The sequence below is a fragment of the Prionailurus bengalensis genome, chromosome E1 (genome assembly GCF_016509475.1).
Source record: "Prionailurus bengalensis isolate Pbe53 chromosome E1, Fcat_Pben_1.1_paternal_pri, whole genome shotgun sequence".
Classification (NCBI taxonomy): domain Eukaryota; kingdom Metazoa; phylum Chordata; class Mammalia; order Carnivora; family Felidae; genus Prionailurus; species Prionailurus bengalensis.
The window spans coordinates 60,282,903-60,304,899 of NC_057347.1; the positions used below are offsets into that span (position 1 = coordinate 60,282,903).

A 21,997-nucleotide genomic window follows, 5' to 3' on the forward strand; every position below is an offset into this window, starting at 1 on the left:
GCAGAGATCCTCCCTGGTGGCAGGGGCGCCACGCCAGTATCGGAGACACGGCCTGTCACGCTCGTCTAGAGCACCTCAGCGGGCCCGTGGTGTCAGATTGCCTCGATGGACGTGAGCACCCGCTGAGCCACTAGGCCTGTCCTGGGGGCACACAGACAAAGACCCGCTGGGGGCTTGGGACAGGGACCCCGGTCCGCTCATCCTGCCCCTCCACGGGCTCAGCGCTGCCGACAGCTTTCCAGGTGGTTCCCGCTGCGTCTCCACGTAGCACACCCACGCCACCATGAGCCCGCCCGTGTCCTGTGCTCTCTGCTGGCTCCTCGCCAGGATGGGCAGTAGAGAGGCCCATCCCACACGTCCTGACGAGGCAACCTCAGTCCGTGAGGCCTGCTCTGTGAGGAGGCCGCCTCCTGTCCCCCAAGCTCCCCCCACAGGCTGAACCTAAAACATCGCTGCGGCATCATGAGGATCATGAGGCCAGAACACTCACTGTGCACCACCAGTGAGCTGTGAGCCTGGTTCAGATGGGCAGCCCGCTGTTTCTCCGGGACTTCTGGCTACCGTGCCCTTCCCTTCCCTTCGTGCCACTCTGTTCCCTCCCACCCCTTAGTGCCGTCCACTCGGGCAGCATGACTGACTCTCGTTCTCCAGGCTCAATGCTCTGCCCGGGCTGCTCTTCACGGGCCCCTGTGAGCTCGCCAGGGCTCCCGAGCCCCCTCCTCTGGGGCGCGTTCCTGCGGGGAAGACCCTCCACCACACCACCCCTCCGCCCCTCCGCCCCTCCGCCCCTCCGCCCCTCCAGGGGGCTGAAAGCCCAGCCCCAGCCTGGACCAGGCCCACCGGCTCCAGCGGAGCCCTCGAGGAGCAGGAGGCTGCCGGCTCAGGGCCCCATCCTCCTGGAGGCCTTCTCCAGCTCCAATCTCTCGGTTCCCACCGTTCTGAACTTGGAAGGGAACGGAGGCGGCTGCAGGTGGAGCCCTCGGCCACAGGCCGGGCCCGCAAAGCTGCTCCCCGGAGACTCCCCGGAGCCTGGCATCTGCAGGAGTCTCCCCGCCCCTGCGTGGGCAGACCCATCTGCCGTCCTCAGCCGCGGCTGGGAAGCGGGACAGGCTGTGTCCAGTGTCCCCTCTGTGGGTTTCCAGATGCCTCTGAAACACCTCCCACTTGCTGCTCGGGCCTCTGCAGGCCTTTTGTTCTCAAGTCCCTGTCCTGAGAAGCGACTGGGCCATCTCAATAGTCTCCCCTTCCTGTTTTCCACTGTATGTTTCTGGAATGTGACCACTGAATTGGACATCCTGATTTACCCTCCACGTCTCTTAGATCTTCTCCCAGATTTTGTCTTTTTTGGTCTATATTCTGAGTTAATTTCTTTAAAAATACTTTTAATTGTCAGAATTCTTTCTTGATGTGTGATTGGCCCTTCCTCCCAGCATCTTGTTCTTGGGTTCAGATGCAAAACACATCTCTGGTGGCACTAATCACGGGAAGCCCCCACAACGCACCCTGAGACCCTGAAAACTACGACACGTCAGAAGGAGTGGCTGACCCTGTCCTCACCCCACTCTGGACCGGCCGAAGGGCAGGGGGAGTCACAGAATCACTGGTTGGTCAATGGACATCGAGGCCGGCAAGGACAACCAGATGCCTGCGTGGGCACGTCCGGCCTGGGCCGGATGCCTCCTGCTGACCGCCCAGGAGCCTCACATCTGAAGTGGGCACACGGTGGCGGGCTACAGGACCAGTGACTGAGCAGTCATCTCTGTTCTATTCAGGGTCATTTTCCCTGTTATTCTCAGCTCCTTTTCCATGGGGCTGGCAATTCTCAAACGTCCCAGCTGTCAGCACAGAGCCCACTTCAGATCCTCTGTCCAACCCACCCCTGCCTCCCCTCTGCGCACGCTCTCTCGCTTTCAAAAATAAATTAAAAAAAAAAAAAAAAAAAAAGAAATATAAGCAGCTCACTGGAATGTCATCAAAATTATATCACCTGCTGTTCATAAGACACCGTTAAAGAAAGGAAAACACCAGGCCCAGAATGGGAGAAAATTGTAATATATGTACCTAAGAACTTGATTCCAGGATATATAAAGAACTCTAACAAATCAATTACATGATGGCAAATAATCCACCTTTTAAAAAGGGCAAAAAGGTGAACAGACACTTCACACAAAAAAATATATTAACGGCCAACAAACACACGGAAAGATGCGTAAACATCGACCGAGGACAAGAAAATGAAAACCACAGCAAGACACCACGACTCGCCCCTAAAATGGCTGAAATGGGAAAAGCTGAAAATACTCTGTGCCGACAAGGATGCAGAGCGGCTACAACTCTAATCTGCTGGCGCTGGGAGGAACATAAAATGGCACAAACGTCTTGGAAAACAGGTCGGTGATTTCTTACAAAGTCAAATGCTCCCCTAGCACACAAGCCAGAAACTCTACTCCCAAGTTATTTACCAAATAAATGCAGGCCTGCCAAGAACGGCCACAGCAACTTTATTCTCAATGGCCTCAAACTGGAAATGACGCAAGTGTCGAAACGTCCACGCGCGGGTGAGGAGCCGGCCGGTACAGTCACACGTCCCCGCAACGGCAGGAAGCAGACCCGCGCCCGCCGGGGCCAGAGTGGTGCTCACTGACCACAAGGGCGCCTGCGGGGACCGCAGGTGACGGGGGCTTCTGTCTCGGCCCTTACACGGGTGCGTGTACTGTAGTAAATCGCTGGGCCGACTGGGGCACTGTCGCTGGATGGGGGTCCCACCTGTCAGCCCCACACCGCAGGCACCAGGGTCCACACCCGCGGCCTTCCTTCTCCCCAGATGGGCAGTTCCACGTTGTCGCGGAGAAGTGTGCCGAGCTCCTGCCTGCTGGCTGCTCCGTGTGCACACGTGGGGGTGGCTGCCCGTACACAGACCCCCGGCTGACGCCAGGCCAGCCCCCACCACGCGTGGGGCCTGAGCTCCCCGCACCACGTTCCCAACAGCCCCTCCCTGCGGGCTGCTGCTTCTCCAGCCGAGGTCCCTCCACTCCCTCCACTGCACAGCTCTCTCCGTGTTTAGTCTCTTACTGTCCGTTCCCAATGGTCTCAGGGGAAGAGACAGCCCCACAGGGTCCACCTGCCCGTGGACTAGAGGCGTGGACGTGCTCGGTCCTCAGGAGAACAGGGATGCAGAAGCCACACTGAGGAGGAGCAGACTGGGCTGATGCAGAAAACCACAGTTCGTCTTGGTCTCTCCTGCCCTGAAATCTCACGGTGACCTGGCCCAGCCCCGTGGTCAGAGCAGAGGTGACGTCGGGCCCGTGAAGCCCGTCCCCACGGAGAAGCGCGCAGGCAACACAGCACAGCAAGCAGGACCCCAAGTGCTCTTGAAGAGACCTGGACAGACTCGGCTACGCAAAGGAGGCTCTGGGAGGAGGCTGAAGCCGCCCTGACAGTGTGGCCACACCCGCCACCTCCCTGGTCCGCCGTCTCCCGGGGAGGCGGGCGGGGGCCACACACCTGCCCAGCGACGTGCCCACGCTGGATCCCTGGATCTCGGAAGGTCAGCGGGAGCCTCAGAGATACTCAGAGAAGTACAATGGAAAGCATACTTCACTCTTTTTATCCTTTGAAAAGCAAAACGATGTATGAGAAGTCACATGAGTAACACTCACTGGGACCAGAACACAAAAATCATTTGGGATTCTTTCCTCCGAACATATTACAAGACCACGAAGCATTTGGTCTCTGCTCAAAGTTCTGCGGGCTGTGGGGGGCTGGGTCACGCGGCGGAGCTCTGGCCCGGGAGACAAGGACCCTTTGCCCAGCCCCCGGAGCAGTGCACACCTATTCTCTCCCCTCCTCTTGCTCCGGAGCACCCACTCTCCTGCTGGTTCCCTGACAGGCCCCTCACCTCCCATCCTCCCACTGAAGGCTCTGCCCGGGCTCCCCGGTCCACACCTGCCCTTTGGCAATGCCCCAGGCTCCCAGCCCGTACCTCGTGGCCTCCCCATGCTGACCTCCGGAGTGCAAAGTTCCCTCTTACCCAACCTCTTACCCAACACACTGGCCGGGACGTCCAGGAGCCGCCTCCCACGCAGTCTGACATCATCGGCGTTCTACCCAGGGCTGCTGCCTGTGAGCCCTACACGGCCACCAGCACCTCAGCCCCCCTCAACCTTGAAGGCCTGCCCCAGGCCCCCCAGGTGTGCCCTCCACACACGTTGCCACTGGCAGACTTCTGCTAACAAGGCCTCTTCCTGACCGCCCTCCTTAAAAAGGCCAGCCCCACCAGCCTGCCTCACTGTGTCACGCAGGTGACACCCTTGGGGCATTCCACCAGAGACTACACCCTTCAGGTGTCCATCTCGCCCCATGGAGGGCCAGCTCATCCACACCCTAACTCTGGGCCTGAGAGGACGCCTAGCACACAGTTTGTGTTAAAAAAATATTTGTTGGGGCGCCTGGGTGGCTCAGTAGGTTAAGCATCTGACTTCGGCTCAGGTCATGATCTCACAGTTCATGGGTTCGAGCCTCACACCAGGCTCTGTGCTGACGGCTCAGAGCCTGGAGTCTACTTCGGATTCTCTCTCTCTCTCTCTCTCTCTCTCTCTCAAAAATAAAAAGCATTTAAAAAATTAAAAAAAAATTTTTTTTGCTAAATGAACGAATAAATCAATCATTCCATTTCTACTCCAGTGGCTTCTAATCCTGTGATGCTAACCAACACAGGGGGAAAAAAGAAAAAAAGCTTCCCTTCAGCCCACTGCCTACAACTCGCGGGTACAGTAAGAGTCAAACAGACCGACTCAGTTCCCTTTATCTTGTATTTCATTTTTCAGGAGAAAAACCATTATCGCCGTTGAGTCAATTCTACCTTCTGACAAGTCAGTAACGGACACAGATCCTTAGAAACAAGAAACAGGAAACCCTGAAGCCAATGAGCACGTAAGAGCCTCGGTCAACCAGAGTTGGGGTCAAGCAAAAGCATCCCGCTCCCTGTGAACCCGCACGGGCTCAGACTGTTCCAGAACCACGTTAGACAAATGCTACCACATTCCCAGCGGCCACCTTGGGTGCAACACCAGAGCTAGGGAGTTTCAATATCGTTTCCTTCCTTCCAGAAGTAGGGCCGATAGGAAAACCAGCGTTCCCCGTGGCTGTGAGGGGCCCTCCTGACTGACGGGGGAGCTGGAGCCAGAGCCTGCCTGGGTCACAGCAGAGGCCCGGCCCAGCCGACCACCATTCCCCAGGGTCATCGCTGCCTCCGGGGGCCGCTGAGTGCCTGCCTGCTAACTGGGACGGCCCACCACTGCCCAGGGCCCTTTGGAAATTCCTCTGGACGTGACCCTGGTGCTGACTCAGGACACCTCCTCACCTCCCAGTGAAGTCACAACTGCTCTTTCCTTCATCCCGCTGCTCGGGCCCCAGTTTCGTGCCCTAACAACTTGAGCCATTTCCAAAATCAAATCCATCCATAATGGACAAAGTTCTTTAGTTCCAGAAAACTCTAAAAGAAATTCCCTGCAGGAGATTTCAAAAGCTCCTTCTCCTTAGTCCAGAATGACATATATATCTCATTTTGGTGGGTCTCTGGAACTTCCCTGTCCGTGTGGATTCCCCGTACGCACGCCTGTTACACTCGGTTTTCTCCTCTTAACCCGTCTCATGTCATTCTGACTCTTTTTTTTTTTTTTTTTTTTTTACGTTTATTTATTTTTGGGACAGAGAGAGACAGAGCATGAACGGGGGAGGGGCAGAGAGAGAGGGAGACACAGAATCGGAAGCAGGCTCCAGGCTCCGAGCCGTCAGCCCAGAGCCCGACGCGGGGCTCGAACTCACAGATCGCGAGATCGTGACCTGAGCTGAAGTCGGACGCTCCACCGACTGAGCCACCCAGGCGCCCCTGACTCTTATTTTAAGTAGAGGACCCTTGAGGGGACAGGAGTTCTGGCTCCCCGACAAGAGCAATCCCAGGGCAGGAGAACAGTGGTAAGAGCTCGCACCCCGGAGACATCCTGGACTCATATGACACCTGTGCCGTGTATGAAGAGGATCCCAGGCAGGTTGGTCGCTGATTCCGGGCTCAGTCCCCCACCTGTAAAATCCTGGTCAAAACCGTGTCCCTGCTGTGAGGAGGAGCACAAGGACCTTCGTGGATGCAGTTCCCATGAACACTGCTGTTGCTCTCAGGACAGCAGCTCAGCACGTGCTCCGTGGAGACCAGGGGGCCTGTCACCCCAGCACCTGCACCCATGCGGCTCCACAAGTGAGAACGGGCCCCTTCGGCCAAACCCCAACGCAGCTGAGTCCGTCAGACGTGCAGGCCGGGTTTCAGTGTCACGGAGGGGAAACCGCGGTGACAGGCTTACGCACCACCTGCCAGCCGGCACAACTCTGTCGAAACTTAGGACTGGCCACCTGTGGTTTTCCCCAAAAGAAATACAGTGACCACGCTGTGAGTCCCCAGCTCCTTTCTACAGTAAGCAACTCAAATTTTAACTTTTCAATACTTTTTTCTAAAATAAATAAGGGAGACAACGTGTATCCTTTTGTGAGGAAAGAGACACCCAGGGGGTTACTACAGACGAAGGTTCAGACGCCCGCCACGTCCCCCAGCCCAGCCCGGAATGGACATCTGCCCTAGTAACTCAACGCGGACCCCACGGATACCACACAGTTAACAAAAAGGCCGACTTTCCCTCAACAGCTCGGTTTCCAGCCGGCAGCTGAGACGGGGCCGCGGTCGGAACGTCCTACCTGCCTCTGCAGAGCAAGTTCACCATCCAGCTCCTCGAGCTTCCTCTCCAGCCTCCATTTCAGGTTTTCATACTGCTCCCGCTGCTGGTCGATCTCACCGTTCTTCTCACTACGCAAACAGTGCAGCGTTAACAAAAGTCCTGCTGAAGAGTCCACGGGACCCGCGTGCGACACACCGCACGGGCCGCTGCCTGCACGGAGAGCCTGGAATGGAGTCCAGAGGCGCACAGCACAATTCCCAAAGTGTCCAGTCACAAGCAAAAGGCACCAAGAACCAGGAAGAGAAAAGGCAGTCACAGGTGCTACCACCAAGATGACACAGATGTTCAAATTGTCTAATAAGGACTTTAGAGCAGCCATTAATTATTTAAGGCGCTCCAACAAGCAGTTCAGTGCAGCCTTAGAAAAACTCACAAAGAATCAAACAGAAACTGAGAACGAAGAGGTGCCGTAACCGAACAGAAGGTTCGCCGGGCGGCTTAACAGCCGAGCGAATGTGACAACATGACAGAGAAAAGAATCCATGAACTTGAAACCAGAACAACAGAAATCACCCCATCAAATAACACAGAGAAACAGACTGGAAAAAATGAGCAGAGCCCAGGGAGCTGAGGGACAGCCACAAAAGCTGAGTGTTGGTGCCACTGAGTCCCAGAATGGAGGAAAAAGAGGAGAGCTGAAATGTACTGGAAGAAGTCATGGATGAAAATGTCTCAAATTTGTCAAAAAAAAAAAAAAAGAGACACAGAAAAGAAAGACAGAAAGAAAAAAAAGAATGGGCAAATAAATGACCCGAGGAGACACTTTAAAATGTAGAGCACTTGGGGCACCTGGGTGGTATGCGGTCAGTTAAGTGACCGACTCCTGATTTTGGACCAGGTCATGATCTCACGTCTCTTGGGACCGAGCCCCACACTGGGCTCTGCGCTGACAGCGGGGAGCCTGCTTGGGATTCTCTGTCTCTCCCTCTTTCTCTGCCCCTCCCATGTGTCTCTCTCACAAAATAAATAAATAAACATTAAGAAAAAAATAAAAGGTACGGCACTCCAAGAAGGATGCTTGAAAATCAGCGTGTCCACGGAGGGCAAGCTGGCCCACATGTCACAACGCTAAAAGCACCTGCCACCCGTGCTCCAGGTACATCACGGTGTAATTTTTAACGATGAAGTTGGAGAACAGCCAGAATGCCAGCATCCATCCTGCAGGTGCAGGTTACGGGGCCCCTCCCCGGCTCCGGGGGACGCTGACCTTGGCCGAACTCGGCATCTCTGTTCCCTGGCCCCCCAGTGAGGTGGCGTGGGGTGCGAACATCACGCACCACGCCGCCTGAACAAATGGCGGGCTTCCTCACACGCTGCATCGGAGCTGGGAGAATCAGCAGAGGGCCACGAACACCTCGGGCTTCCGGGCCTCCGGGCTTCCCTCTCGGGACCCTGGAAACTGTGCCTGTGTGTTGTTACAGGAGGCTGTTGTTACAGAGCCTGCGGGCCAGAGGCTTGTGAGCCGACGTGGGCCCGCACCCAACTGACGGAGGTCTCCTCCCCTCACGCCCAACCTGCCACGGAGCCCGGAACGAACAGGCCCAGAATCGGCCAAGTGGGCCAGGGAGCCATCTGAAAAGATGTGGCAGAGCTCAGCGCATGACACGAAGAATAGCTTCCCGGATAGACGGGAAACCGCCATGGGCAGGTTGTGGGCAGCGTGTGCGGGACACGACTTTGTGGGCGTAAAAGCGAGCTCTCCTGGAGGGAACCCAACGGACCCCTCCGGCACCTTTTCCTTTTCACCGGACCATCTTCACCTCACGGTACAAGTCATGGTCATGACAAGAATATCCTTACCGTGGCGTTTTTTTTAACAAGTGCTTTAAGCACGTACGTAACAACATGAGAAACTATTCAGGGGCCGCCTGGGGGGCTCAGTGGGTAAAGCTCCGACTTTGGCTCAGGTCACGATCTCGCGGTTCGTGAGTTCCAGCCCCACGTTGGGCTTTGTGCTGACAGCCCAGAGCCTGGAGCCTGCTTCGGATTCTTCGGATTCTGTCTCCCTCTCTCCTTCTGCCCCTCCCCTACTCGCACACTCGTGTGTATTCTCTCTCTCAAGATAAATAAACCTAAAAAAACAAACCGCTATTTAGGACCCCATTCAGTGACAAGAGAACCTGCAGGATGCGGCCCACCGCTCTGTGCACACACAACACACTCTCGCGTGTGCACACACACGTGCACGCACACGCGCACACCAGGGAGGTGGACCCCAAGTGTTAACGTGACATCACGAACGTACACGCTGAAATCGGGGGAAGGACACCAGATTTTTAAATGAAGCCGGTCGTATCTGTCTTCCCGCTGGGGAGCCGGGGAGCAGCCGTGACAAGCGTGTGACAGTGAGCGGCCTCCCGGGGGGCCCAGCCAACGGGACCCTCTGACCCGAGCTGGGTTCCTGGTCAGCCTGTCTCAAGCGAGCTCACGGAGTTTGGGGATTGAAACATATTTTGCATCATTAACAGTCACGAACTCGAACAGCTTTTATTGAAATGACACAGATTTGTCATCCGTGGAGAAAACGGCCAGCGTTTCAAGCAGTGTCCCGTCCGTCCCCCCGCGCCGCGGGGCGGGGCCGCCTCACCTGTGCGCGCGCTCCAGCTCCAGCCGGCGCTCCTCCAAGTTCAGCTGGTGCCGCCGCTGCAGGTCGTCCAGCCGCCGGGCCTCGCTGGCCAGCGCCCGCCTCAGCCGGGCCGCCTCCACCCTCAGCTCGCTCACCTCCGCCTGCCGCGCCTCCTCCCGGGCCCGGGCCTGGGCGAACGCCGTGTCGTAGCGCTCCAGCTCGCGGTCCCGCTCGTCCAGCACCTGCAGGTTGTAGACGAAGTCCTCCCGCAGGCGCCGCAGCGCCCCCTGCGCCTCGCGCAGCTGGCTGTGCGCGTCCTGCAGCGCGGCCTCCTGCAGCTGGCAGCGGTGGGCCCGCAGCGCCCTCCACTCCTCCTCCTTGCGAGCCAGCAGCTGGCCCAGGGCCTGCTCCGAGGGCGGCGGCAGCATCATCGGGGCAGCTGTGGCGGGGGGGGGGGGGGGGGTGGTGCGCAGAGTCAGGGGCTCTGGCCGTCCTTCCGCCGCGCCCCCCCCTCAGATCCCCATCTGTGGCATCGCTGTCGCCAAACGGGAGGACGCTCGGGGCCAGTGAGCAGCTGTGTGGTCACACGTACCTGCCGAAGGGCCCTTTCTACCCTATCCTCACCCTGCAGCAGAGGGAGCGGGGCAGGATGTCTAAGGGGACCACCGAGGAAGGGAAGACGGGGACGGCCGCTCACCCACGAGAGCCAGGTCCTTTGAACAGGCTCGCGAAGCGCTCTCCCACTCTGCAGATGAGAAAACGAGGCGGCGAAGGAGCTGAGCGAGGACTGGAGCCCAGACGCTTCCGAGAGCCAGCGGCCCGCCCGTCGCGCACACGGCTCCGCTCGGGGGGCGCTCCCCCCGCCGCACTCGAGCAGCTTCCTCTGCTCTCTTATCTCCAATCCGTCGCGGAGTGGCGCTTCTCTGAAACACAATAAAAATAAAGCGCCGGAGGAAAATAAGATGAAAAAACAAAGGCATATAACACACAAGTCCGAGTCTTTAACATTCAGAGTCCACAGCATAAAGCTCCTTCGTCAAACTGCTCTAAGTGTCTAAGACCTCTCGCTCCTCCGTCCCTGCCAAGGACGGGCTGCGGGGCTGCGTGGGAGGTGTGGGCAAGGGCTGTCCCTCGCCAGGTGAGCCCGAGGCCACACAGACCGCTGAGGGCGCATCACCTGGCACAGAAGGGGTGGATCCCCACGCGTAAAACCATGTGTTCCTCCGGGCCTTGACCTACAGGAACAGGCCGGAGGCCTCACAGCGAGCCCAGAGGGTAGGCAGGCTGGGCCCAAGGGCCACTGTCACCCTGGGGACAGACAGCAGCCCTTCTCTGACAACACCTTTCCAGAAGGGCCGGGAGCATTCCAGGCAGGCATCCAGAAGTGACATTTGAGTACCACTGTCATCCCAAAGAATCTAAAATGGGGGTGCCTGGGTGGCTCAGTCGGACTGGGGGAGAGGGACAGTGGACGGGACTTCAGAGGCCTGAGGTGACACTCGGAAAGGGGGTCACGGAGGTTACAATGCAGCCACGCCTGAAGTGGTCCCCCCAGCATCAACACCGGTCGACCCTGGTCAGCATATAGGAAACACCGACAAACTCAGAAACAGGAGAACTGAAGGGGCTACTTACTGCTTTTTGTTTTCTTTACGGTAACTCTAGAATTCTTATGCAAGCTACCGCTCTCTGGTCAGCAACGCTAAATCAGCAATACTACTTTTGGGGGCATGAAGTTCACTTCACTCCTGAAGTTACCGAGAACAAAAACCACCAACAAAAAATTATCCATATAACCCAATCTGTTACTATAACATTTTGGTCACAGAATGAAAAAAAACCCAATAAATTCACAAGCATTGGTAGCAGCTGCCTGAGGGGCACGTCTTCTGCTACCACCACACGGGTCTCTGGCCCAATGAGTGGAGTTTGACAGTAATTCTGGCTACAAGTGGGAAGGAGGAAGGAAGGAAGGAAGGAAGGAAGGAAGGAAGGAAGGAAGGAAGGGAAGAAAAAGTAAAAGAGAAACTGTCAAGATGGTCCTGGCCGGTATTGGAAAATCCCCAGACGCTGTCAGGACCCCAGAAATAACGTGCCTTTCACAGGAAATGGGTGCCATGTGCTCAGCCACCCCAGCCAACAGTAGAGACACTCGACCGGGTTTTGAGCACAGGTCAGCTGAGCTCACAGAACAGTGCTTAGGACACAGAAAGGGAGAGGGGAAAACAATGTGATAAGCATCAAAATCGGGCAACAGAGGCCACGCAACCAGCGCGTCTCAGACGACGGAGGACAAAGTACCAAGAACAGGCTCGAGCACGGGGCCCACGAGTCTGGTAAGGAAAAAAAAGCAAGGCGATTTCCCAGGCGAAGCCAGTATCTTCTCGGCACCGACACCAGACCTGAATGACTCCCTTACGAAGGTCCTCCTACAAGAGCAGTGAGACGTGCAGGACGGCGCTGGCCAGCCCCTCCCACAGAGGGCAGCGGGTGTCGAGGGCTCCGTGGACACAGGCTCTGCGCCAACCCCTCGGCTCAGAGCACGGACGGCGCAGGCTGGGTCTGGCCCGCAGGCCTGCTCTGTGGAGGGGACACTGTTCTCAGCATCGTGTGACAGGCCCCCGTAGCCCCTAACCCTCAGGGCCCAGTCCCAGCCCAGCCAGTCTTGGGGCGACTCTGCGAGAGGGAGGAGCAGCTGAGTCCGGAGGGCCCGCACAGGGCTGTGGAGACGGCGGGGCCCAGCGATACGCCACGTAGTAAGGAATACGTGTTGGCTTCATCCGCGGTTCCTGGCACACACCTCCGAAGACCCTCCCCACGCCGAGCGACGGGAGCTACGGGGGCAGCTGCTGTTAGCTTAGTTTTTGTGCCCAGGTCCCGAAACGATCCCAGGTGAAAGGGTATCTTCTGTTTCTCCGTCCCTGGGCTTATGAGGGGACTCTGGAGCCGGCTGCCGGGGGAGCCAACCTGGGGGCTGCGGGGCTGGGACTTTCCATCCCACCCCCCGACTTCCCTTCCAGCGGGAGGACAGGGGCTGGAGGCCGACCCGTCACCCATGGCCCACGGCTCAGTCAGTCACGCCTGTGTGACGACCTCCACAGAAACCCTCGGCGAAGGGGTCGGGGAGCACACAGAGGTGCCCTGAGACGGCACGGAAGGTCTGCCTCCCGGACACTTCACCCGTTGCGCCCGTTCCCTCTGGCTGTCCCTGAGTCATACCCTTTAGAATATGCTGGGGAGCTACAAAGAACGCTCCTGAGCTCTGTGAGCTGCTCTAGCAAGCTGAACCCGAAGAGGGGTCGTCGAGGGGTCTTCTGATGCAGAGGCGTCCGGGCGGGGTCGGTCTTGCGGGACGGAGCCCTGAACCTAACCTGTGGGGTCCGTGCTAGCCCCAGGCAGTCACTCGGAACCCAGTTCAACCGCAGAGGATGCTTGGTGGAGGAAAAGGCCCCACACGCACGCAGGCCGAGCTCCCGGAGCGGAAGGGAGGCCTGGGAGGCAGGGGCGTGACCGCCAGGGGCAGCCGAGGTCTCCGCCCTGCAGGGTCTGGAGCAGGGCAGCGCCCCTCCGCGGCCCCATTCCTGCTAGCCTCCGGGCCTCGCCCAGTAAGCCGGCTTCAACCTGCCCTCGGCTGCGACACACCCATCCAGCACCTGCCTGCCACCCGAGCGCCACCCCAGGCTCCTGCCCCCCAGTTTCCTTGGCTCCTTCCGAGGCACCCCTCTATCCAGCCGCCCAAGCTAAACACGTGGGATTAGCCTTGACTTCCCGCTTCCTCTCCTCCCCACGCACCTTGGCCACCATCCAGGGCTCTCGCTGCAAGACCCCTGGACTGGCCCCTCTGCTCCACTCGCTCGGGGGTGCCAAAGGGATCCTGTAAGTGGAAGGAAAAAGGCTAACTGCCCAGGGCTTCCCGTTCCACATAGTTCTGTTCTCTCAGGGCTGGGACACGTCAGGCCCTGGAGCCCAGCACCTGCTGCCATGTGCCGGGTGGGGTCAGACCCCCAGGTGGCTCCACCACAGGGAGCGGCCCCCTGTCTGCCGAAGCACCTGGCCTGCCCTGGCCGCCCTGGTCATGGTTTCTCTCAATCCCAAACACCCAAGCACCCCACGCTCCTCCGATCACCAGCCCTCACCCTTCAGATGTGTTAATGGATGTATAAATGAATCACAGAAAAACTACAGACTCACTTTTAAAAGTGTTTCATTCAGTAATAAAGGAAGCTACTGGCTTCAAGTTCAGTCAGTGGCCAAGCACCTTCCCCAAGCAGACAGCTAGGATGTGCAGAGGGCACCTCGGACTGGGTTCTGAGCCCCAAGCCTCAGCACACAGAAGGTGATGACAACGGTTCATTTCATCCAGGAGCAAACCCCTCCGATTATATTTCAGGTGCTACAACTGTGTAACCAGAAAAACTGAGGCTGGTAATATAAAATTCCACCAGACACAGTTCCCTTTCTTAAATTCATCCATTTACTCATTTAAAAAGTATCTGTTTAGCACTCAGTAGGTGCCAGGGACTGTCTTACCCACTGGAGACAGACAGTAAGGTCACTGCACCGATGGTCTGTCTGTCAGCCTGGGGCAAGATGAGAGCGGCTGAGGACACGGGGCGACTCTGCACAGAGGCCAGGGAAGCCCACGAGGGAAGAGCAGGAAGGGGTTCTGCGTGGCCTCTATGAGGCTTGCACGTCCCGGCCAGGTCACGGTCCCTGTGCTGGCTAGAGGGCTCCCAGGACCACGGGGAAACCGGGGTTACGGCAGGCCAGCCACAAAGCCCAGGGAGAGCCCTGGTGTGGAACTGGCGACCTCCACGGTTAGGGGTTTGTCCACGCTGTCTATCTACTGGCTGCCCAAAACACCCAACACCCAACACACACACACACACACACACACACACACACACACACACCAACTAGCAGGGGAGCTGTATGAGTGAGGGGCCAGTGTGGGGCCCAGGAGCTCTGGAGTCCGGCAGTCTTGTCAACAAAAACCGACACATAGGCCACCCACATGACTGCGCCCACTCACAGGGACAGGATCAGGATTCAAGCAAACACACACCAGTAAACAACGCCCCTGCTACCGTGATGACTCAGACTGTCTCCCCAAGCGCCCATGAGTCACCACTATGGTCCTTCACAGATAACACACCACGGTCTGCGAGGTCAACAGGCCTCCCTGCTTCCGGAGACTGCTCCTCAGCGCCCTGTCCCGTGTCACGGGCCCCGCCACCAGGTCTGCCTCTTAAATGCACTGGTTGCACAGCCACCCACAGGAGTTACTCTTGTAATACAGACAGCTGACCACATGATACCACGCCCGTGGCTCTGGCCACCCGCAAGGTAAAGTTCAACCTGTTCGGCATAGTCAACGAAGAATGAGGGGACAGGGCCTGGCCCTTGCTGCCCACCGCGGCTCCCTCCCTCGAGAGACCAGCTTCTACCGTGCATGCCAGATTCTATGGCACTCAGGACCCACCAGCAACCTGGCACCAGTGCCGGGTGCCCCTTTCCTCCTTACCCCATCACAGGACAGCCTGCGCCCGGCCGCCCTGTAAATCTCACCACAGGATAACCCTAAAAGCCCCGAGGCTGACATTAATGGGCTTTCAACATCACAGCTTCAGAGTCTGGACGCAATCTGCCTGTCAGCCAGCAGATGTCCCCGACAAGCACCCAGTTTTCAGGGGGAGCCACGTGAAACTTCTGGGGAAACGGCAGAAAGAAATCTCCACAGAAGGGAGAGACCCACAGTTAGGGTGGCTTTGCTTGCGGCATCCACGGTGTTCTAGGAGGGCCTGTGGGGTCGGCCGGGGGTGGAGCAGGGGCGCGCCAGGTCACGTCATCGCTTCGATCTTCTCATTTGTGAGACACGGAGCTTTCTAACCCGTTTATCCCAGGCAGATGTCGTACAAAAGCACCTGCAGACCCCCGGGTGTTAGGAAGATGGAAACAGCCCCTCGCGAAAGCCGTCGTTTCCCGCCCACAGAAAACCTGTTGGTCCCACACAGACGCGAGCCCCATCTGGAAGTCGACCTCAGTCATCAGTTCCTCTGAATGTGCCCCAGTGTTAAGACAGGGCTGCGAGGAGCGTGGAGCGGTCTGGGACTCACTTGCCGGAGCCCCACCAGGGCTCTGCCGCGGGCGACCCTGACCACACGGGCCAGCCGGGTCGGAGGCCGGGGGCGACACCTGGGGCTTGGCCTTCCACACTCAGCACAGGGAGGGAGAGGCTTCCAGTGAGATCCTCAGCTCCTCACAAACTAGGACAGAGCCAAAGACCGCCCGAGCTGCAGGTGGGGTCCGTGCCAAGTCTGCTTGACAGCCGGCTCCCCGGTTAAGAGGAAGGAGTTCAAGACAGAGGGTGAGTCCCAAGGAACCACAAAGAGGCAGCAGGCAGATAAAGAGCTTTCCCAGCGCAGTGGGCTCTGCAGGGGGCTCCCCTTGCCCTGGGGGTGTCCCCACCTCCCCCACAGTGACTAGATGCAAGGAGCGTGACAAGATGCTCCTGATCCGCAAAGACCCTCCCCCTCGCCTAGACGGCCAGATAGAGTAGAACACGTCGGAGATAAACCAGGGGGTTACCCAATCCACACACAGGATTAGGATTAATTAGAATTAATCGCCCTCTGCGGCTGCCCAAAACTTTGAAGCAATTTCTTTTACAATAAACATTTGATAATTACTAACTGGAAAAGCACTGTGTAACCTCATTAAAACACAAGCAGTTACAGACTCTACAATTTACACAAAGGGGCCATTTGTAAAGGCTAAAAGTCGGTCACTAGACGCTTATGAACAGGCTGTTCACGCACACTGGCCGAGCAGAGAGCCATCCAAGGCGGGGGTTTCTCTTTACCTCCTTCCCTTCAAGGACTGTGGCTCGGGATGGATGCATTCGGCTTTGGACTCGGCTACTGGTAAGATAAGTCCCTAACGCAGAAGAACTCAGACCCACCTCACCCAGCAATGTCATCTTGCTGGAAGTATACTTAGTGAGCTTAATTTACAAACCACCTTTTGTGGTGCTCGAAGGCAAGTCCAGAGGTGACGGCTCATCTGTTCTACACGCAACACGGGGGCTCAACGCCAGCCCCCCGAGAATGGGCCACCTGAGCTGCACTCAGCTCCCGCAATCTTCAAGGATATCTAGGGGATGGATGAAAATCACACATCTGTGACCACGAGTCTGTTTTCCCACCCTTCACTGACTGCCAAACAGCACCCACAACCATTTGTAAACTCTGAAACAGGAGCGATGAGCCACGGGTGGGTCTGAATTCCACCAGTGGCCCTTGTGGGGAGTGAGGGGTGTGCGGCACTTTTCCATGTGAATTTACACCTGCCAAATCCCTTTGCCAAAACAAACAAAAACAAACATGGAGTAAATGAAAAATAAAATAATAAAGTAAAGGGAAACCGAATCATCTTCTAGCTAAGAGCTGCTGACTTTTTTTCTTTATTTATTTAAGTAATCTCCACCCAACATGGGGCTTCAACTCACAACCCCGAGATCAAGAGCCACTTTGCCTCCGCCAATGGAGCCAGCCAGGCGCCCCAAGAGCTGCTGACTTTGAGAATCACATGGTTTACATACCAAAGCTTAAAATCATAATGAAATACAGGGGCACCTGGGTGGCTCAGTCACTTGGGCGTCAGACTTCGGCTCAGGTCATGATCCCACAGTTCCTGGGTTCGAGCCCCGTGTCAGGCTCTGTGCTGACAGGTCAGAGCCTGGAGCTTGCTTCAGATTCTCTGTGTCCCTCTCCTACTCACACTCTGTGTCTGTCTCAAACATAAATAAACATTACAAAAAAACATAATGAAATACAAACAGAAACAACTGAATCTAACCTCATCACAAATGATTAATATAAATGCAAACGATACAAAACAAAAAACACAGGGCGCCCAGGTGGCTCAGTCAGTTAGGCAACTGACTCTTGACTTCGGCTCAGGTCATGATCTCACGGTTTGTGAGACAGAGCTCCGTGTTGGGCTCCACGCTGACAGTGTGGGGCCAGCACGGGATTCTCTCTCCCTCTCTCGCTACCCCTCCCTCTGCTCATGCACATGTGCACTCTCTCAAATGAAACATTAAAAAAACAAAACAAAACAGGGCACCTGAGTGGCTCAGTTGGTTAAGCATCCAGCTTCAGCTCAGGTCATGATCTCACGGTCCGGGAGTTCAAGCCCCACATCGGGCTCTGTGCTGACAGCTCAGGGCCTGGAGCTTCCTTCGGATTCTGTGTCTCCCTCTCTGCCCCTCCCCCACTTGCACTCTGTCTCTGTCTCTCAAAAATAAACATTAAAAAAAAAATTAGAAAAAAAAAATGCCCTGGGGTTCCTGAGTGGCTCAGTGGGTTAAGCGCCTGACTTCGGTTCAGGTCATGACCTCGAGGTTCGTGAGTTCGAGTCCCACATCAGGCTCTATGCTGATAGCTCAGAGCCTGGAGCCTACTTCAAATTATCTCTGCCCGTCCCCCACTCACACTCTGTCTCTCTCTCTCTCTCTCCCAAAAATAAATTGAAAAAAATATTCAAAAATTTTTAAAAATACACTAAAATAACTTCATAAAAAACTTTATATATTGTAAGGATAAAAACAAAACAACTGTATGCAAATATTATCCTCTAATAGGTTTGTTTTTAACAGAAATACGGACTAGAAATTCTGAAATTACTTCATATGTGGTCTAGGATTGAGCAGATAAGTAAATACATTGAGGACAATAGGAACCAGATTTAGAGAGGAAAAGAAATGTAGAATGAACCTTGGGATAATTAATTGGAATTGGAGATATCAATATAAACTCACAGCCTTTAATATACACACAGATCTATACACTCAGAAATAGATACAGATGTGTCTGGTGTGAATAAATATAGGTTTCCTAGCTCCACCCACTGAGAAACCCAAAAGGCAACGACCCTCCAGTAGCAATAAAGCATACCTACAACCTGATCTTGGTTTCTAAACACCTCCTTGGAAACTAAAAGGGGGGGGGGGGCGCCTGGCTGGCTCACTCAGTGGAGCTTGCAACTCTTGATCTTGGGGTCATAGGTTCGAGCCCCAGGTTGGATGCAGAGCTGACTTGAAAATAATAAAATATCTTAAGAAAGAAAAGAAAAGAAAAGAAAAGAAGAGAAAAGAAAAGAAAAGAAAAGAAAAAAGAAAAAAGAGAAGAAGGAAGGAACTAAAAGGAAGCAGAGCTCCTTAGAGAAATGACTGACACAGGCCAGGTCAAGGAAACACAACATGAACCTGGTGCGTCTGGTGGTGCCAGAAAATAAGGGCTCAAAAATGTTAGGGGACATGCTGAAAGGACACGGAAGCCAACCTGAAAAGCCTCCTAAAGCTCAAATCTGGAAAATCAGCAACAAAATAAATTATAGCAGTGGATTATAACCAATGGTGGGGGGGGGGGGGGAGACACAAAGTGAAAACACGTATACCAACATAAATGCATAGAAAAATGGCGAGACGGGAAGGTTCTTGGGGCACCTGGCTGGCTCAGTCAGTACGGCCTGCGACTCTCAATCTCAGGATTGTGAGTTCAAGCCCCATGCCAGGTGCCTACTTTAATATATAGAAAGAATAATGGAAATTAAAAAAAAAATCTTCATTTGGTAAATATGATTAATAATAGTTTCAGAAAACACCCGTTTGTAATGGTAGAAAGTATGGTTAGAAACAAGTTATTTATATAGCCTCAAATTACCTCCCCACAAGGTGTTTATTACTTACAAACGAAAAAATAGTAACTTTATAAAGGAGACACCACCTAAGCCACTTAACCAAAGTGCCACCACTAATGGGCAGAGCAGCATCACCTGCCTCCTGATACGACGCACCGGAAGTGCACACCTTCGCTGTTGAGGCTTTCTTATAACAAATGCATAACCTGGAGCACGTTGCTGGCTCAGTCGGAAGAACTGTGACTCTTGATCTCAGGGGGTGGGGGGTCAGTTCGAGCTCCTCGCTGGGTGCAGCGATTACTTAAAAATCGGGCGCTGTGCTGACAGCTCGGAGCCTGGAGCCTGCTTGAAATTCTCATTCTCTCTCTCTCTCTCTCTCTCTCTGCCCCTCCCCTGCTCTCCATCTCTCTCAAAATAAATAAATAAACTTTAAAAATAAATAAAAGTAAAATTAAAAAATGCACCTTGAAATTAATCACGAGGAAACCTAAGACAAACCCAAATTAAGGAGCATTCCACAAAACAGGTGGCTCCTAAAAAGTGACAGGAAGACTCAGGGATCGCTCCAGACTGCAGAAGAGTAAGGACCGGAATCCTCGAGAGTCAAGTCATGGAGCCGTATGTGCGGAGTCTGCAGGAACCCTGCTTCTGGAGGAGCGCTGCTAATTCCCTGGGTGCGCCACGAGACCCGCCCCGACCTGCCCGCAAGAGGAGACGTAACATTTGGGGGAATCTCTGCAAAACGTGCGGGGTAGTCTTTGTACTACTTGTGCAACTTTTGTGCAAGTCTCAAATAATGGCGGGGGGTGGGGGGTGGGCGGGAAATCTCTGGGCCAGGCGGCCTGGTTTGAGCCCATCCTCACCCGCCGCAGGGCTGGCGCAGGGCTGCGGCGTCCCCACCTGCACGGCCCACCCGGGGTCGCTGTGGGGACCCGAAGGGCCCGAAAACCGCGAGGCGCGGCGGGTCTGCGGGGGAACCGCACGGCTCGGGGCGCGGGACCCCGCGGACCTGCCCCCCACTCCCACCCCCGGGGCGCCCGGCCGAGCCCAGGACCCCGCGGACCTGCCCCCGCCCCGGCCCAGAGTGCGGGGCCCCGCGGCCCGGGTCCGCCAGGACCACCAAATCGCGGGGGCTTCCAGCCAGATGCGTTAAAGGTGACCCGAAAAGCGGCAACGAGCGCACCTCCCACGCGAGGCGCCCAAGTCCGCGGCTCACCCCGAACGACCGTCCGCCGCAGCCTCCGGCCCCGCCGCGTTGCCATAGTGACCCGAGTCAGACGGCCGCGGTGCGGGCGCGCCCACTGCAGCGCTCCGACCCCACCGGAGGGAAACGCGAGGCAGGAAGCAGGGTTCCGGGATCTTTTCGCCCGCCCCACGCGCAGGCGCCGATGGGACCTCCCGCCCACCCGACTCCCGGAGAGAATCCGCCGACTTCGCCAGGAGGGCGGGGCCGATGGCGAGGGTTGGGGAAGGCCGGAGGGGCTGAGGCTCCCCAGCTGGGCCCAGGGGAGGCAGGACGCGAGCTACTGGCTGCCTCCAAAGGCCCGGGCTGGGAGCTGCTCAGGCGGGGGCGAGACTGTACTGGAGAAGGAGAGGGGGCCGGGGCTGCACGAGGAGGGCGTGGGGGAGGGCCCAGAGCTGCAGGGGAGGGGGCCCGGGTTGTCCAGGGGACCGGGGACTTGGGGACGCACGACCTCCTCCTCCCCCTCCCCCTCCCAACGCCGCATCGCGCCTATAGGGCCCTTCCGCAGGGAAAGCCGCAGACTTGAGGACGGCGGGTGGGGCTGACCCGGCAAGCTTTGTGGGGTTGGGTTGCCCTTCTGTTTCCAGTGCTGTTGCTCCCTGTGTTGTTGTTGTTTATTAAAAAAAAATTTTTTAAGTTATTTATTTTGAGAGAGGGAGCGCGCGCTGGCACGGGGGAGCGATGGAGGGGCAGGAAGGGAGACAAAATCCCAAGCATGTTCCGCAGCACTGCACTATCGTCTAGCAGACCAGACCGAAGTGGGACTCGAACTCCCCAACCGTGAAATCATGCCCTGAGCTGGGATCAAAAGTTGGACACTTAACTCACTGAGCCACCCAGGCACCCACACGCTATTTTGTTTGTGAGAACTCACCAGCTCGTGTGTGCTCGCAACCTGTGCACTTTTGTTTTTGTGTTCAATTGTAAGTTCAAAACAAAAGGAAAACAAAACCACAGCCTGCCTCACAGAGGCCACAGCAAGCCTTCCTGCCAAGGCCCCTGCAGCTTGCTCAGGGACAGCTTCCACGGGCATCTGAGGGTCCACGGGGCCTGAGCACCCAACCGGCCCAATAAGTGGGCCCAGGGAACAGCCTCTGCCACCCTCGGTCCCAGCCCTCCTGTCTGTGTTTTCTCCACCTGGATGGCTTGCTGGCTGCCCAGGGCCAGTCCCCAAGAGGGCCCTGCCAGTGACGGACAAAGGTCTCAAGCCAGTTAATGGTAAGAAAGGCTCAGCTTCTGGAGGGAGGTCTAGGAGTTATTAAATATCAGAAGCAGATCAATAATTCAAGCCTCATGAAAAATGGAAGCTGTGAACCTGTCATTTCACAGAAACCAAGTGAAAATAGCCATGCTCGCTTGGAGCAGCTGTAGATGGTCTCTAAAACCTTTAATCTTCATTCCACAGGCCCTGGGCACCCTTGCTGCCTCCATACCAGGGTAACCTGCTGTCACAGGACACAGCCAGGGTTCAAATCCTGGTCCATTCCTGTCTTACATCTTTTTAGGACTCGGTTTGTTCTCCATAAAGCGGCGAGAATATCCTCCCTTCCCTATTGCTTAGAGGGTCAGAAACAACACTGAACCACGCAGGTCCAGCTCAGCCCCAGGGAAGGGGCCCCAGGGTATGTCTGGGACCTAACAACGTGAGCTCCCTGCCTCCCCATCCTGGGCCCCCAACCTGACTCTACAATAACCCCAACA

At 56.1% G+C, this 21,997-nt stretch overlaps 1 protein-coding gene across 3 annotated transcripts in view; it reads right to left on the bottom strand.

The window, feature by feature from the left end:
* The window catches only part of CCDC57 (coiled-coil domain containing 57), a 105,214-nt gene extending 84,817 nt beyond the window's left edge, over positions 1 to 20,397 (bottom strand). The window contains exons 1-4 of one of the 3 annotated variants that reach the window (XM_043585444.1): positions 20,270 to 20,397; positions 10,049 to 10,274; positions 9,373 to 9,790; positions 6,745 to 6,853 (exon numbers count right to left, since the gene is read on the bottom strand). In XM_043585444.1, the coding sequence (XP_043441379.1) occupies positions 6,745 to 6,853; positions 9,373 to 9,782 (519 nt within the window). In that variant the 5' untranslated portion in view covers positions 9,783 to 9,790; positions 10,049 to 10,274; positions 20,270 to 20,397. Of the gene's footprint in view, positions 1 to 6,744; positions 6,854 to 9,372; positions 10,275 to 20,236 lie in introns of all 3 variants that reach the window. The other 2 variants (XM_043585445.1, XM_043585443.1) reach the window with 2 other exon arrangements.
* Between the last annotated feature and the right edge of the window lie 1,600 nt (positions 20,398 to 21,997).